The 18,630-nt window shown below is 44.8% G+C and overlaps 1 protein-coding gene across 7 annotated transcripts in view; it reads left to right on the top strand.

Annotated features, from left to right (window-relative positions):
- Positions 1-8,976: 8,976 nt before the first annotated feature.
- robo3 (roundabout, axon guidance receptor, homolog 3 (Drosophila)) overlaps positions 8,977-18,630 on the top strand; it is a 181,269-nt gene continuing 171,615 nt past the window's right edge. For all 7 annotated transcript variants that reach the window (XM_078931050.1, XM_078931054.1, XM_078931049.1 and 4 more), the window contains exon 1: positions 8,977-9,496. In XM_078931050.1, the coding sequence (XP_078787176.1) occupies positions 9,343-9,496 (154 nt within the window). In that variant the 5' untranslated portion in view covers positions 8,977-9,342. The remainder of the gene's footprint in view (positions 9,497-18,630) is intronic.

Below are 18,630 nucleotides of genomic sequence, written 5' to 3'. Positions count from 1 at the left end.
ACGTTCGACGCGAGGTCACCTACTTTTATTGAGGTTTCTGATTGGTCAGTTTATAGCTTGAATACCTTGATCTACAGCAAAAATATCATGAAAAGAAAATAGGATTATCAAGAACTTGTTAATTACAAGTACAAGAGCATGGATGGTCATTCTGACCAAAAAATGACAGAGCAAGAGTGACATTTTGGCTTTTGGGAACCAGTGGGTGCCTCAGTCCAGTTCTCATTTACTGTCAATGGAGGCTACTCAATTGCGTGTGGCTCTCGGGATGCAAAATCAATATGTGTTTGGCCCCTTAAAGTTAAATGTGCTGCTATGACCTCCTATCTCACCTCCACAGGGTTGGATCACGAGCCCCTGCTGCTTTTCCCATTTCTCTTTGCCTGTTTTTACCTGTTATTGTCTACAGTCACGCTCTGGCCACTCCCTCTGCGCAGAAGGCGGAGCATCTACTTAATATGAAAGCTTAATGTTAGTGCAGCTCGCAAGTTGTGTATTAATGGCACTTTTACAGTGTTTTGTGTGAGCTGATGAACCAACTAATCACAGTGGGTATTTGGCTGTTTGGGGCGTGACACTGAACATGCTTGAATGATGCAAGCAGAGAAACATTCAGGGCAGGAAACCTGACATCCCCCTCCATGTTCCGTCATGATCGGGCATAAGTTCAGAGTGACCCAAATGCTAGAACTCGGAAGGAGACTCAGACAACGAGGTAAGTTTAGGATTTTTAATGGAGAGGTAAATGAGTGATGTTTCTTTCCAGGCAAAACGTGGCAACATACAAGAGCATGAGAATTGACCAGGCTAAGCACTATAGGAAGAACAACGAACTGGCGTCGAGTGAAGGTCCAGAAGCTCCTTAAGAAGGCTGCAGAGATGATGAAGGTGATTGGGAACAGCTGGTCGCGTCCAGAGCAGGCGGTGGAGGGACTTACAGTGGCACCATGACAGTACCCCCCCCCCCCCCCCCCCCCTCAACGACCACCACCTGGCGGTCCAATGCGCCGGTCAGGATGAGCGTGGTAGAAATCATCGATGAGGGTATGGTCCAGAATGAGGGAACGGGAGATCCAGGAACGTTCCTCTGGACCATACCCCTCCCAATCCACCAGGAACTGCACCCACCGCCCACGGCGCCGGACGTCCAAATCTTGCTGACTGTGAAGGCAGGGGCGCTGTCGATGGTACGGGCGGGTGGAGGGGAAGTGGACGGCGGGCAAAGCGGACTCTCGGAGACCGAGTTAATTTGGGAAACGTGAAACGTAGGGTGAACTTTGAGAGCTGCTGGGAGGCGTAGCCTGACACATGTAGGATTGATGATACGATCAATAGTGTAGGGCCCAATAAACTTAGGGGAGAGCTTGCGGGACAAAGCCTGGAGGGGAATGTTACGTGAAATTAACCAAACATTCTGGCCAGGCTGGTAATTGGGACTCATCCCCCTGTGGTGGTTGGCTATCTGGCAGTTGCATTCCTTGGTGCGGAGGAGAGCCGCCCTGGTCTGCAGCCAGATGTCCCGACAACGTTGAATGTGAAGCTGGACCGAGGGCACTGCCAGATCCAATTCCTGCGAAGGAAACCAAGGGGGTGAGTAAACCAGGGAGGCTTCAGATGGAGACAAGCCAGTGGCTGTAGAGGTATGGGAGTTGTGGGCATATTCAGCCCACACCAGATACTTGGACCAGTCTGCCTGGTTTTGGGCCGCCAGGCACCGAAGAGCCGCTTCCAGTTCTTGATTTGCCCGTTCTGCTTGTCCATTGGCTTGAGGGTGGTAGCCAGAAGTCAGACTGACGGTGGCTCCGAGGCAGGCAAAAGGCCGTCCAGACTTGTGAAGTGAACTGTGGACCCCGATCAGAGACTATGTCACAAGGGATCCCGTGATGCCGGAAGACGTGATGGACGAGAGGGTTGTCTGTTTCCGTAGCAGTGGGTAACTGAGGTAAAGGTATAAAATGAGCAGCTTTGGAGAACCGGTCGATGACCGCTTGAATGACCGTATAGCCCTGGGACGGGGGAAGCCCAGTAACAAAGTCCACAGCTATGTGGGACCAGGGACGGCTCGGCGTGGACAAAGGGTGCAACAACCCGGAGGGTGATCGATTAGAAGATTTGGAGCGGGCGCAAGTGCTGCAGGCAGCGATGTATTCCTCAACATCCCGCTCCAGCGAGGGCCAGAAAAAACGGCGTTTGAGGATCCGGATGGTGCGGCAAACCCCTCCATGGCTGGCAATGCAGGAGGTGTGACCCCAGGCGAGGACTTCTGATCTAAGAGAGTCCGGGACATAAAGGGTGCCGGGAGGGCAGGAAGCACCGGTGGGGAGTTCACCTTGAGCCTGTTGGACCTTATTCTCTATTTCCCAAGTGAGGTTGCCTACGAAACATGACGTAGGAAGGATGGGAGAGTCGGAGGTGGTTTCTGTGACAGAATATTTGCGTGACAGAGCATCGGGCTTCACGTTGCAGGTGCCTGGGCGGTAAGTGATGGCAAAATTGAACCGGTCGAAAAATAGACACCACCAGGCCTGACGGGAGTTGAGACGCTTGGAACTACGAAGATAGGCCAGGTTTTTGTGGTCCACACTATGAATTGTTGTTCCACTCCCTCCAGCCAGTGGCGCCATTCTTCCAGAGCGCGCTTGATGGCCAATAACTCCCGGTTGCCCACGTCGTAATTTTGCTCTGTAGGACTTAATTTACGTGAAAAGAAAGCGCATGGTTTGAGTTTCCCGGAGGCCTCCTCGCGTTGGGATAAAACAGCCCCCACACCAGAATCTGAGGCGTCTACCTCCACAATAAACTGCTTGGAGACGTTGGGTTGGATGAGAATTGGTGCAGATACAAACAGGGACTTGAGTTTATTGAAGGCGGCATAGGCAGCCGGGTTCCAGGTGAAAGGACGGTTAATGGAAGTTAACTGCGTGAGAGGGGCCACGATGCTACTGTAATTTTGAATGAAACGGCGATAGAAATTCGCGAAGCCCAGAAAATGTTGCAGTTTTTTGCGAGAAGGGGGAACCTCCCACTGGGCGGCAGCCTCGATTTTAGCCGGATCAGGACGGATATTGCCAGCTTCAAGGATATATCCCAGGAAGGGGACGGAGGACACGTGAACTTCGCATTTCTCGGCCTTAACATGTAACTGGTTCTCGAACAGTCTCTCGAGGACGAAGCGGACGTGATGTAGTCTATGCACGGCCGCAATGACTTATCCTTCTTTTCAATGAAGAAAAAAACGGCCCCGGCGGGAGATGAGGAGGGACGGATAGAGAGAGGGCTTATTATTGAATATAATTCTCCATAGAGATCTTTTCAGGACCCGAGAGATTATATAATTTACCCTTAGGGAGGGGAGCTCCGTTTAACAGTTCGATGGAGGAGTCGAACTGAATCGACGGTGGGGTGGCAGAGCGCTGGCTTTGGATTTACTAAACACTGAACCGAGATCATGGTAACAGGAGGGGATTTTAGAAAGATCAATGTCTTTCTCTTGACCAGTGTCCTGAACTTTGGTTAGGGGCATGGCGGAATGAAGGCAGTTAGCCATACAATGCGTGCTCCAGTTAGCGATGCGAGACGAGCACCAATCAATATGGGGATTGTGAGTCTGGAGCCACGAGTAACCCAGGATTAAAGGAGTTTGTTGACACTGGGTGATGAAAAATTGGTGGTATTCGCGGTGGTTACCGGAAGTGATAACGAGTACCGGACCGGTGGGCTTGGTGATGCGGGAGAGAAGTTCACCCCCTAGACCGGCAGCATTAACAGGATTAGCAAGGGTCTCGACCGGAAGTGAGAAATCACGAACGAGACGCTGGTCCATGAGACTGTGCTCGGCCCCAGAGTCAATGAGTGCCTTGAGTTCTAAAACTTGGTTCTCATTACAGATCTTGACAGGAACAAAGAGAAACTTGGAAACAGAAACGAGTTCAGAATCAGCCCCCCGAGGCCTGTCACTTAACGGGGGGCTAGGGAGTTTAAACGGATGCTACATTGAGAGACCTGATGACCCGCTTGGCCGCAATAGAAACACAGTCCCTCATCACTGCGTTTCTTTCTTTCCTCGACAGAGACCTTTGAATGTCCGATCTGCATGGTCTCATCTTGGTTAAAGGCAAATGACTCACGGTTAGATGGAGTAGCAATAGGTGCAGTTGACTGGAGGAGGCGATAGCTTACGCTTCTGCTTAGAGAGGCGCTCTCGTAGCCGGACGTCAGATCTTAGGGCAGCGGTGATGAGTTCTTCAAAGGTGTTGGCTTCTGGCTGATTACATAGATTATCCTTTATGCGTTCATTCAATGACTAGTAAAAGATACCTTTGAGTGTGAGGTCCGGCCAACCTGCTTCAACCGATAAAATTCGAAAGTCGATTAGATGTTCGCTTACCTCGTTTGAGACTCAGTAACCACCGGGTGGCTTCTGCCTGCTTTCGAGGTTGGTCGAACACTAGATGGAATTCTCCAACGAAGCAGTCGAAAGGGAGATGAGATATGGGATGGGTGGCCAGAAAAGCTTGAGCTCACTGCAAAGCCGTACTGCGGAGAGAGTTAACAATTAATGATATTCGTCTGTGGTCAGCCTGATAGTACCCGGGGGCCTGTTGAAAAATGAGCTGGCACTGAAGCAGGAACCCTCCGCAGGACTCAACATCGCCGAAAAAAGGTTCCGGCTGTAGACGGACATTTTCCGGGGCGAAGGCGGAAGTGGTGTTGTTGCCGGAAATGGGAGCTTGGGCTGCGGTTGCGGGAATAGGGGCTTGACCGGTTAATTCGATCAGTGTTTGCGTAATGTTGTCGAGGCGGCGGTATAAATCCTGCTGGCCTGAAGACATCTGAGTCAGGGCGTCCGCTTGGCAACTGAGGAGGTAGGTGGTAGGTGTAGAGCGATGGCGTGACGGAGCCCCTCCGAGTCAGCTGGGTCAGGCGTTTGGCCAGTTCGTTCTGTCATGATCGGGTGTAAGTTCAGAGTGACCCAAATGCTAGAACTCGGAAGGAGACTCAGACAACGAGGTAAGGTTAGGATTTTTAATGGAGAGGTAAATGAGTGATGTTTCTTTCCAGGCGGAGGCGCGGCTACTGGCTGGAGGATTCTTGCAGCGGATTTCCAAGGGTGAATACACGGGAGACCAGAGGACAGCGACCAGGTGAGTATCCAGTAGGCAAAACGTGGCAACATACATGAGCATGAGAATTGACCAGGCTATGCACCATAGGAGGAACAACAAACTGACATCGAGTGTAAGGTCCAGAAGCTCCTTAAGAAGGCTGCAGACATGATAAAAGTGAGTGGGAACAGCTGATCGCGTCCAGAGCAGAGCAGGCGGGGGAGGGGCTGACAGAGGCACCATGACATGTTCATTCCATCAAAGACAGAATGGTGACGGCCAATGGGTTCATTTTGTGGTGAAATTCGGTCAAGCAATGCAGACAACAATACCAGATGAACATTTCAGGATTTATGATGAAAACATTGTATTATGATTAGTAAAAACTACAATATAGGGAACAAATAGCTGCTGGCAGTTAAATAATCCCTGGCCATATTTACAACACTTTTTGGGGACCCGACTTCTCTTGGGAGTCTTCCTCGATGGACAGGGTGGGTGGCTGCCTGGAGTGTGGGGCGGGTCTCTCTTGGGGGGCCCTGGCTCGTTTGGGGATTCTTAGAACTCCTGGGTGGTGGTGGGGTGCTGCTCCTCTGGTTGGGTTGGAGCTTGCACTCTCTGTCAGAGAGTAGAGAGCCAGAGAGCAGGGAGGCATAGGGGACCCCTGTGGCAGTCCTGCTGACCCTGGCCTGGGCGGCCAATGTGATTACCCGTGCGGGTGTTGGGGGCGTCCTGGCTGTCGTTGCTGCTGCAGTGGGGGTATTGGTGTGGGGATGGCTGGGTACTCTCCCTCCTTTTTTTTTACATTCCATCATCCACTTTAAAAGAACATAAACACTCACTCAACCACAGGTGATAACTCACCTTTGCATGACAGCAATTCTCAAGTTTCAGGCCGTTACAAACTGGCCCTAGAAGGACTGGTCTAATGAAACTTTTCTTTTTTTTAAATTAAAGATTTGTCTGTGAGCCAGATGTGGCCATCAAAAGAGCCGGATATGGCTCGCGAGCCATGGGTCCCGACCCCTGTCCTAACTCCTCAACCATCATTAGGCAGTGACTGGGGAAAAAATGTTGGAATTAGAAGTTGTAGATTTTTAATGACATGCATGTGGCGAGTTCACAACTGTAATATTCATAGATAACTTGCACATTTTTTACCATAATTTTGTAAAAATTCAAAACAGTATTCTTTGGCTCAAGCTGAACAAAATGTTATGGCATATGTTCCATCGGGAATATGTGCGTGGGACACAAAAACCTTTGCTGAAAATGCTGCTGACTTACACAGACTTTTTCCTTTAAGCAAGAATTTGAACCTTGCCACATGCCTGAAAACTCACTAAAATGTAAATACACCTAGAAGAGGGTGAACTAAGGGGGACCTGGTTGCAGACCAGATGGCACACAGACATCATAAGCCGTAAACAGATATTTTACAAGATTTAAGAATTGTAGCACCTTTTAGTACAACTTTTTTAAAGGTTCAGTGTGCAACATGAGCTTAAAATGGGTCAAAAACGGTAATCGTTTTGTTCCTTTCAAAAAAGATATTAACACAAGATTTGTAAATCTGTTACACCAGAGCTTTAGCTCCAGTGTTTACATTCTTTTACAGTAGTAACTTTTCAACCACTAACATGATCAACGTGAATCAGTTCATTCTGTCGGAGATAAAAGCGGCGTTGTCATGGTGTCTTGGCGCCATGTTGCTGCCTGCAACCAGGTCCTTTTGGGTAACTTGAATTCTGGGGATAGTGAACGTCCCCCCCCCCCTCCCCCCCCCCACACACACACACACCCGTTAGGTGACATCATAAGGGGTGAAACTGTAAAAACCTGAATGCATGAATGAGGCAAAAACCTCCTATGGGGCTTTGAAAAAAGGTGTTAGAATCCACCGTTGAAACCAATACCCACATGTCTGGGATATCAGAAGGAAATTTTAAAGTTATAATGGGATGGCCACTCAACCTGCCCATTTTGTGGCAAAATGTCAGATTTTGCGATTTTCACGTTTTCCCACATTATGGAAAGTTTTCCTCAAGTGAGCTTCATGAAATTTCACACACATGCTGCCAGCTTAGGTCTACAACCATCACAGAAGATTCATTGACCTTTAAACTTAGGAAGAGGCCGCAATCTTGGATTAAAGAAAAAAAGCACAGTACCATCTACAAATTCTACAAATACTATAAGACCTTAGATTCTTCTCTAAGAGTCCTGGTACATGGCCTGTCTATCCTGGGGGAGGATTCCTCCTTCATGAGGTTTCCTCTTTTTTTCCTGAAAAGTTTTTTTTCCAGGAGTTTTTCCTTACCAAGAGGGAGGGTCTAAGGGTAGGGATACCCAATTAGGATTTGTAGACAGTGATGTTCAGGATCAGTCTTTTTTTTTTTTTCCATTTCATCTTCTGCCGTTTTATCCCTTTCGGGGTCACGGGGCTGCTGGAGCCTATCCCGGCCACTTGTGGGCGAAGGCAGGGGGCACCCTGGACTGTTCGCCAGTCTGTCGCAGACTATCTGGCAACAGTCACACACACCCATTCACACCTATGGACAATGTAGACTAACCAATTAACCCATGAAGCATGTTTTTGGACAGGGAGGAAGCCGGAGACCCCGGAGAGATCATTTCTTAGTGTTCCAAATAATAAGAAATGCTCTGTATATCACACTTCAGCTGAATAATGATGGGAACAGAATAATTTAAAAGGGACATTTTTAAAGGAATATTGCTGTAAAATAGTGCAACAACAAATAAGTTTTGCGCATTAATCGGCTAAGAAGATGCTTTTCTGCCAGTGCTGATTCATTCACACAGGCCCTATTCTGTTCACTTCATCAGGCAGTGCGTGCTAATGAAGTTGGCACAGTTGTCCAATGAATTGAAACCTCTTAATATAAGAAGGGCCTAAAAAAACTCCAAAAAGGTTCCTGGCCAGGGGTCGTCACGGCAGCTTTGTCAACAGAAGTGTCTTCCATTGTCAGTGTAATGGAGAAGGAGGACAGGGCCCTGATGGAGGACCGGCATTGTTAATAGGAATCCCACCGTGTCTGTCAGCAGGAGGTACAGGAGCCACATGCGACCACTCGTCGATCACGTGTGTTACTGATGAAATGTACAACCCAAGTTACAACAGTGAAATGGAGAGCATGGAAAAAGCCAGGTGGGCTCAGTGCTTCTCATCTGTACAGTACCCGTTTGTTCATCTGTACCCATTTGGGCTGTCGGGGGGGAACCACCAGAACAAGTGAAGCATGCTGACCTGGAGCAGCAGCAGTGCTGCAGACAAGCACCGCTGTGTCCACTCCACCCCGTTTTAAATGATGCCAGGAAGCTGCTCTTGAAAGGATGAGAATGACTTTGTGCTTTATTATCAAATGTCTGAGCTAGCTGCATGCTATGTACTTGTAATGGGACTTCTTTGTCTCCTGAGGTTTCAATGGTCCAGAACAGAAGTTCTGTTTTATCAAGTTGTACAGATTTACTGTGAAAAGGGTTCGCCTTGAAAAACTAAGTTTGAATGGAATGTTACCACACATGTCTTGAAGCATAAATTGTTTGCTTAGCATGTATTTTTGCAGTTTTCAGACAAATGAAATTATATTAGTGTCACTCATGATTACATCTGTGACAGTAAATCTGTCCCTTTACTCCACCACCCAGACTCATAGCCTCTAGGGATGATTATTAATCTAATAATTAAACATTTATTGCCAACAACACCTGCTCTCTATCTTTCCTCCGGACCGCCTGGGACCCCATCACAGAGGGAGAGAGAGGGAAGAGAGTGGAGATAAGGGGAGGGGGCAGGAGGAGTCAGAGGGAGGGGTTGGAGAGAGGAGAACAATCTGAGAGGGTCATCATCACAGTGCTGGATTCTTTTACACAGCGAGAGGCTGGAAATGGCAACGGACAGCGTGTGAAGTTATTTGATCCCCAAACAAAAGAAACAAGGAGGCAGGAACAATCACATGCTGGAGGGGAGTCCAACAGCACCCCCACCCCAACTCTAGCTGACATCTTCAAGCAACTCTACTGGGCCAGTTTCATTTACCAACTTTTTCCTGTTTTTTCCCCTCCCTAATACTATGAGATGTCAAAAGGACATTGTTTAACTCTTGTTCAAGGAGACTAGAGATCCTGAAGGGGGTCACACAGGACATCAGTCCACACCTTTTGGAAATCCGAAGGTCTACGGCTGAGGAGTTTGCATGTTCCTGTGGGAGGAAAGATGCTGCGTTACCTGATAAAGACTCTGCTGCAGATGAACCTCTTCACTGATACTGTCTACAACCCATCCAACGGCTCGGATCCGTTCTTCAACACTTCTCTGCCCTCCTTCAACACCTCCCTGCTGGAGTGGGGAAACTTCACCGACTTCCATGGTAAGTCCTCGCAATGTTGCTTGACCTTAACATTAAGATTTTTGGTTTGTTTTCTTTCAATCTTCCCTTTCGAAATAAGACAACTCATTAGAAAAAAGAAGAGAACATATAGTTTGATGAAGCTAAAGTGTGAGACACTGCTGAAATAAGAAAGCAGAGGAAGGGATCTCGTCTGAATGGATGAGACTGATGGCACTGAAAGACTGCTGCTAGTGAGAACAAATTAAACATTCAAATTGGCTCTTGTGGCTTCCGAATTGCATTTCAGTGAACTAAATCAGCACCTAGTTTTATAAAATTAAACTAAATTTGAGATGTAATTTGGTCATTTGGATTTAAAGGCTGCTTTGGTGAAAAAGCTACATTTGTTTATTCTTTGCACAGATGAAGATTTCTGAAGGGACAGACAGAATTATTCAATAAAGTATGTTTGCTTGATCATGCGGTGCAGCCAGTTCACTCTGTAAAATGAAGCTGTGTGGTGCCGGGCCGGAGCAGTCTCGTCTCTTGAAGTTTTTGACTCTTTGCCTCTTCATGCTGCTTTGTCGACGATGAAGCTCTGTCTCAGAGAACGCCCTCTTTTGCAGTTTTGCTTTCTTTTTTCGGTGACGTATACGTTTTGTCAACAACTATGAATGTCTGCTTGGCGTTATGATTCCAATCTTGTGAGATGTCCCGTGCCATGCGCTGCTTTAGGGCCTTTTTACATATGGATGCACATGTGTGGGCGTTTGTGCACTTTTATAATGAGCGTCATAGCTTTGTCTCCCTGTCAGTGCATATCAATATGACGGCTGTTTCAGGTGTGCACACAACCCACACACACACACCCACATGCACACCCGTGCACATGCACCCAACAGCACACAGGCACATATGAAAACACACAGGCATTCACACACAAATGCACATATACACACATACACAAATTGAATGGGTTCCTAGCTGTTTGGTCTTTGTTCTGATGCCTTTTACTCATTTCAAACACAGCTTAATGGAGTTCAGGCTGAGTGTTAGGTTCCCTGCTAAGATCTAGAGAGAAAGTAAGCATGAAGGGTGAGAAAGAACAATGACTCAATTACAGTGCAAAACATGTCAATTCCACAATCAATCCTTCCTATTTGATGCAGTTTAACACAGACTGATGGATGAGTGCTTCACTAGATGTGTTTCCATTACACTAGGTGCAAAATTTTATGATAGAAATGTCAAAAAACACAATTTCCATGAAATCATAATTATGCAAACACAAACCAGCTCATGTGATGAGTCATTCAAAAACATGGGGAAGGATATGAATAATACTTTGATTGACAGCAGATTCATTCACATCTCTGCCCCGGCGCCAGCGCTCATCATCATCTACCAAAGGAGACGTCGGCGTCTTATGGATGAAGCCATTTTGGGAAATGGTGGATGGTGATTTTTCAGAGGAGCTGTGGATCCAACAATTCCACACGACACGCTCAACTTTTGATGAGCTGTGTTGCTCATAAGTCACAGGTGCTAATTTTGATGTTTGTTCACTGCCTATGCTCAGATCTTGTGGGGGGGGGGGGGGGGGGGGGGGGGGGGTCTACCTGTATTTCTCCACATGACCTTAACTCTTATGGATGTGTCCTCTTCACATGTTTGGAAGCCATATCATAACCTAATAGAACCAGCAGAACTATAGTTTGGACCAAAGTTTCTTCACAGAAGAGATTTAGAAGGAACAGACAGACCAGAAAAGATGCATGATTTTTGAGTCTGCTCTAGAAATGTTCAAAAATCATAAAGCTTCCTCTGAACAAGCTGTTGACCTTTGAGTTGAATCATTTGTGACCTGCTTTGTGGGGGGAAATTCTGAAGAAAACAAGTGTTTCTGAGGCCAGTGAGGAAGAATTCTAGAGTAAAGAGAGAAACGACCCTCTGTACAAACAGGAGAGCCTATGTGAGACGTGTACTTTCCCATGTGAGGCTTCATGTTCTTTGAGCTTCTTTGGAGCTTTGAGTCATTCTTTGGCACTAACTTGGCTGTCTGTCCCTTTAAGGAGTGGGTTTCCCATTGCTTGACTCACCATGACTCTGACTTGGCTGTGTGTTTATGTTTCACTTTCTATCACTGTGTGTGTGTGTGTGTGTGTGTGTGTGTGTGTGTGTATGTGTGTGTGTGTGTGTGTGTGTGTGTGTGTTTATGTACAAATGTGTGGTCTTGGGTTTGTGTGTGTCTTTGCGAAAGTTAATTGCAATTGTTCAAAACGTTTCAGTATGTAAATCATTTGAAGGTAGAATCCAGAAACGTTTACAGCAGCTTTTCTTTTTCCACAAAAAGCAACATGTCTGCAGAGTGTTCATGCGTCCAAATTACTAGTCTGAGGTTGTCCAATCTGCACTCTTCAAGATTTAGAAGCAGATTTTGGGGCTGCAGAACAGAGGAAGACGAGCAGCATGGTGCCCAGTGGGGGGTCTGGGAGAAGGGGTTAATGTCTTTTAACAGGAAACCCTGCAGGAGCTGGTGCACCATTGATACTGCAGCTCTTACTGAGGTGCACTATGTCTACAAAAAGTGGCATTTTGACCTGCGGAACACAATAAACAGAGGAAGAGGTTACAGAAATGAAACTGACAAAACTCATTAAATACCTAGAGTTTTTATTGTTACTCAACTATTTCATATCCACACTGCAGCTTTTCTCTTGTGTTCACTGGCTGATATTTAGAGTTGGAATATAAATAAAGGTCCATAGCCTACAGAGGGAAAGCCGAACATCCTTATTCAGTTGGAACCAGCTGTCATCCCCCTGATTCCGGCTTCAGCCTGACTCCGCCACAACTGGAAATTGATCGACACAATAACTCTCAAACTTCAAATCTAGACACATATGTGCTTGAAGGGCCACAATAATTCAAAGTCAGCAGGAATGCAGACCTGGAAAACGTTTCTCAGCTCCGCTCTTTCTGTCAGTGCAGGATTCAGCAGCAGCACACAGCTGGGATCATTAAATGTGACCTTTCTCTCAGATGCTGATGCTGCGATGGCAACTTTGTAATTGGCAACAAAGAGAATGTCTGATGACCGGGGAGGGCACAGCAGCAGCTGGCCTGACAAACTGAGGCAGGCAGCAGGAGGTGGGTCTGTTTGGATTAAGCCGGTGGTCCATGCAGGGTCAAACTTCTCTCAAAGCACAGTGCATTCTCAGTGAACACATGTTCTGCTGCAGGAGCTGAACTGGCCAGATTCAAGACTCATATTTACCCTGAATTAGTGATTCTGAAATGTTTAGGGAACTTAACCAACATCTTAATCCTCCCACTGACTTTCCCCACTTCAAAAGTTTTAATTTTGTTGCTATATGAATCTTTATTCCATGAATGAAAATTTGCTAGAAAACAGACACTCAATGAATACTTGTAAAATGATTAACGATGAAGCAGTCTGAACATTTTCCTCCTCATCCTCCTCTCTGGTGCTGTTGTCCAGCTGGGCGTCACGTTGCTGCCACATCAAATCAACGGGTTTTCTGCTGCTATCAGGCTGAGCTTCTTCATCAGTGCCTGTCCAGCTTTGGCAGGCTGCAGCTGCAGAAAGTCTGCCCTCAAAGGTTCTCTCCACAGCTCCAACATGCTGCTGCAGCAGTCAGTATATAGTCAGATCTGGGCAGAAGAGCATGTGTTTAGCTCAACCTCATTTATATTTAGATTTGTACTTATTTGTACAAAACAACATAATGACAACAAGAAAAGAAGAAAAAAAGCAAGACAAAACACAGCCGTCTGGGCTAAGACAAATGAAAACACAACAAAGGGTAGATAGTCCGTTCACACGTAGATCGGCGTTGTCAGCTCTGTTAATCACAGCAAGAAGATGAGCGCAGGCTCACAAGACCATGATGAAGATGTGAGTCAGAGGATCATTAAAAATAAGACAAAAAGATTAGTATCAGCTGTTTAAAAATGTCACCAACATGGATCAGAGATAATTGTTGAAAGCATAACTCTTAGTGTGGTTAAATGGGTGACGGGTCTGCAGGAGGAGGGGTCCTGGTAAGCCACAGTGATGAAGATGATAGTTTGATTCTTCCCCGTGGAGATGGTGAGCACACAGTTACTGGATTTATTCTGGACCTTTAGTTGTCTCCCTGTTGTTTTGGGACTGCACACACACCGTGTGACATCAGCAGAGGATGTGGCTGAACGAGCACAATTAAGGCATCACCATAAGTTTATCACCATCCACCATCCAGCGTCATCTCAAGTCCTGGACTCAGATTGGTGCAATGCTAGAGAGTATTCTGCATCTGTAGGTTTGTGTACATTTAGGGAATATTATTTGATTTTTTCTCTTGATAATTATTTTTGTTGTACTATGAGTATTGGAAATGGAGAGATTTTTGCTTTTTTTGTTTGTTTTAGCTCTAAATCATATTTTTAACCCTTGTGCTGTCTTAGATAACCCCCCCCCCTTCCATTGACGTGTTCTCCCTACCATGACAAAGGTGGATAAAGGTGGAAAGATTTCATGTAATCCATGGACACCAGTGAAGATCACAAATCATTGAAGAAAAAAGGTTCAGAGCACTGTCTAGTGAGTCTAGATGACCCAAATCCCAATGCTAAAGTGCCTAGGATAGCACAAGGGCTAAGGAATAATAATTATTGTATTTATGTTTCTGTTTTTAGTTTCACACTTCCCTTTATTAATGGTAATAAAACGTCTTTTTTGTTCAGTTGCTGCACCTATTTCATTGTGATTGTAAGAAAGTCATAAAACAGCTGAACATACATAAAATCCACACAAAACACTGTATTGCAGCAGATAATGCATTAACCAGGGGCCTGCAGTGCAAACAGGAGCAAAGAGACTAGCAGAAATTTGCTTCAGGTCATCATTTTTCCTTTCTGTCATCAGCTCGCAGCACTATGCATTAAACTGCAGATAGAACCATTCATCTGGGAGTGCGTGGACAAGAAGGGGTCAATCAGAATGAGGGGTTAAGTGTGCAGATGACTCAGGGGTCAGCAGAAAGGTCACAACCCTTAACCCATCGACAAACACCTCAACCACAAGAGGGCATGACTGAAGGCACTTTGAGAGTGATGAAGCTCCTTTGTTCATCACATCTGCCCTTTACTATTGTTGTGCCAATCATTGGAAGCTCCTGTCTTGTAACTGCATCAAACACATCCTCAGAGAAAAACACTATCAATGATTCAGTTCGTTTAAATTGTTCACCTCGTATAGATGAGCATTTTTCAAACATGCCTTATCACAGTTTCATCACAAAGATGTCATGACTATGCAATATGGTTGCTTATTGAGGACAAATGAATAAAAAGAAAAAAGGGTGATGTTTGAGTAGCAAAGGGGTTCAGGTTCGACCTAAATGGCAACTTTTCCTTCAGTCAGAAATGATCATCAACCTTTTCCCTAAAACCTTTTCACATTCAGGAGAGATCACACAGATTTCACTGAGAAGAGGAACACCCTCCGTCTGCCCAACTCCTTCATAGGTAAAACACAAGCATGCATGTGCTCACAGAACCACTGCAGAACAGAAACCATTCTGTGACAACCATGCAGTGTCATCACCATTAGTCATGCATGCCTGTGAATAGCATCATGTATGAACAGCAAGGAGAGCGTAGATTGTGCTGGCTTTGTGTGCCATGTTATTCTGTTGTTTATGAATTTGTTGTTAGCATGCTAATGCACACGAACAGATGTGACTCATACATAATGGATGACCAAAAGCCTTTTTACCAAAGAAAAAAATAACCTAGAAATGCATCTAATCATCGCTTATCTGCTTTTGGAATTGTCTCAATTCAATATCAAAAACTCTGAAACATCTTTCATTCATTTTCTTTATTATTATCTTTAGACCCCCCCCCCCCCCCTCCATTTTTTCACGTTTTTCTGCTTTACTCTTACTTCCTCTTTGCATGTAATTAGCATTAATCCTTGTCGAGTTCCCTCTCAGAAGTGAGAGCATGGACTTCAGCGGGAATACTCTGAATTAATGACATTTAAATGAAGCAAATGCAAAAAGACTGAGAACTTTGAAAGCGTGTGAACACAGAAGCGCCTCTGCAAGCCTGTGAGCAATAAATCCTTCATGTTTTTACTGGTTTGATGCATCTATACATTTTAAATCTCCATCATGACATTTCCCAACAAAAACTAAACTTTGGAACAAAATTGATCTTCAAACCAGACTCTTATCACCTGTGATATCTTAGATGACCCCCCCTTCCATTGACGTGTTCTCCCTACCATGACAAAGGTGGATAAAGGTGGAAAGATTTCATGTAATCCATGGACACCAGTGAAGATCACAAATCATTGAAGAAAAAAGGTTCAGAGCACTGTCTAGTGGGTCTAGATGACCCAACTCCCAACGTTAAAGTGCCTAGGATAGCACAAAGGTTAATGCACGTGCACGGCAGGTACATAAAGACATTCTCAATGGATCGCCGATATCCCGAGTCACCATGGAAAGTGAGACGGAGTCCGAGATTTTAATGACGGCGTATGAAGATTATACGTCCATCAAAAAAGAAATACGGCTGCATCATCAGCAAAAGAAAGAGTTTCTGCTTGGAGAAAAAGAACAGACAAAGTAAACGCATCAGTTTCTGATCTGATTTCCAATTACATCACGATATATATATATATATATATGTATAAATGAATTTATTTATAAATTTATTCAACTTTAATTTCTTACATCTATCCAACTCAATAGTTGTTTATACAACTCAAATTTACATATTTATCTAGCTAAATGTCATTTTAATCCAATTCAATTAAACGTTTTTCCATTTTAATTTATTGCACTTCTTGCGCACTGTCTAGTGGGGTCCAGATGACCCCACTCCCAATGTTAAAGTGCCTAGGATAGCACAAGGGTTAAGTTGGTATTTCTGTCAATGTTATTCTGTTTTCTGTATCAATGAGGAATTCCTCTTTTGCACTGCCCTAATTATTTTCTCCATTTCTATAAAATTATTAGTATTACTGAAATAAAGAATTGATGGGACATTTAATTTTTGCAGCCATGAGAAATGTTCAATGACTACCTTTTTTCTTTAGATCAAGCTCCTCACCCTGTGAGCTCTGTCAGCCTGTGACCCTGAAAGGAACCCAAGGGGTCCAGAAATGAATGGATTAATGTAGACATAACTCTGTAACTCTCCACACAACAATCACAGGGAAGATTTAAGATTTGTTTTATGTCAAATAGCTGATGTCAGTTTCTCCTTAGCAGTGCTAAAGAATAAGAGGTGTAGGACATGAAGAGAAGTCTAGTTCTTTTGGTTTTTTGAGCAAAGTTAATGATGGGTATAAGTCATGTATTTGTATGTGTGTGTGTGTTGTGTATTTTATTTTCAAGAAGACAGACTTTTAACAGTCTTTTAAAAAAAGTCTAAAACCATAGTTTTACTCACTTGGAAACCCTCATAAAGTTCATTTAAAGTCAGTTTTTCTAACTATTTCTCGCAACAGACCTCTCCCCACCACGTTTGGGAGCATCATCCTCATCAAACTGGTTTCAAAACCAATGAAATTCTCAAAAGTGCAGTGATGAAGCTGAAGCACAGTACTGGAAAACACAAAAAACATCCAGACTTTAGATCACACATCAGTAAAAGTGAAAATGTTTGCTCAAGAGCAGAACAGCAGTCCTCAGGAGCCACCAACCTGCAGGTTTTCCATGGTACTCTATTTAAAAACACCAGATTTAGCTCATCATCAAGCTCTGCTAAGAATGATTGTCATTGCCGGCAGGTGTGTTTAAGAAGAGAAACATTAAAAACATCCAGGGCGGTAGGCCCTGAAAACTGAAGTTCAGGAACAATGCTTCAGGGTATTTTAGGAGGTAGATTACGATTGACAGCTGGACTTTCCCTTCACCAGCCAGATTACCATAAAGCTATTTATTAGCCTGATTTCCCAGATCTGAGTGACGTGGAGACTTGGGGAAAAAGCTTGAAGGTTGATATCACAGGAAAAGGCTGGCAGGGGGTGAAGGCCAGGTTGTCATGGAAACAGTCTTGAAGGTTGATGAAGAGCAAGTGGGAATACTGGACTTGCATTTCCAGGTGGAGCAGAGACAGAGCCCGGAGCCCAGGGTCAAGGGTCAGGGAGGAGCATCAGTCCCTCCCTCGGTGTGGGGAGCTGTCATAATAAGACAGACTTAGGCCTGCCAGCCATGAAAGTGAAAGAAGCTGTGGTTCAGCCTCAGTTCATTACAGTTGCCCACTTTTTTTTTGTAGATAGTCTCATTAGTAACATGTACTCAGTCACATGTACTAGCACACTTTAATTGCTGTCTAATTAACAGTGATCCAGTCGTGCTGCTGCCAATGGCACTGCACAGTGTTCAGAGGTACCGGTATGTCCTTCACAGCAACACTGCCCTACTAATGTGTTTTTACTGCAGAAAGGACAAAGCTGAATGGTTAATGTTTGTAAAATCAAAGGAATAACATCCAAACAGATGTGCAGTTCTTGTAAAAATTAGAATGCCTCAAAAAGTGTTGTTTCCCTTAAAAATTTCAGAGTTTTTACTTTTTTTTTCTTAGCTTGTCCTTTCCAACAACTGAACAAACAGGTCAGAGCTGAAGGCATCTTATGTTGGACTGATGTTAATGTTACAACAGGGGGCAGTGATTCTTCTGACACACATTTGTATAAACCCCTTCTGTATGTGAGGCTCAACTTTACTTTATTTGTATACTTTGTTTTTTGTTGTTGTTGGACCGGACAGAAAAAAAAGAGAAGAAGAAGACGGACCAGGTTATGTTCAGAGCATGAGTTGCTATGGCAACTTGACATATCCTGAAACATACCTCCATTTTTGGAACAGAAAGCTGAGGTTATCAACTTCCTTAGCCTTAAACTTACCGTGGGAGCTAGCATAACCTGCTCTCTGGAATACCCCCCTGGTCTGGAGCAGGTTTAGTTGAAGGTTAGTTTGTTTTCAGAGAGGTGAAGCAGCATGGCGTGTCCATTTGAAGATGATTTAGTGGATGAAGAAGTTCAGATAATACTTTTTCCACCGTGAGAGGGTGATAAGATCATGGATGTTGGAAAATTAAACTTTTTACTTTGATCTAACTTAGTTATTTTCTTCAGTTAAGATAAATCA

The sequence above is a fragment of the Oryzias latipes genome, chromosome 14, assembly GCF_053564925.1.
Source record: "Oryzias latipes strain Hd-rR chromosome 14, Olatipes_Hd-rR_3.1".
In the NCBI taxonomy this organism is placed as follows: Eukaryota; Metazoa; Chordata; class Actinopteri; order Beloniformes; family Adrianichthyidae; genus Oryzias; species Oryzias latipes.
Note: the sequence above shows the minus strand (reverse complement) of the source record. Positions and strands in the feature narration are given on the sequence as shown.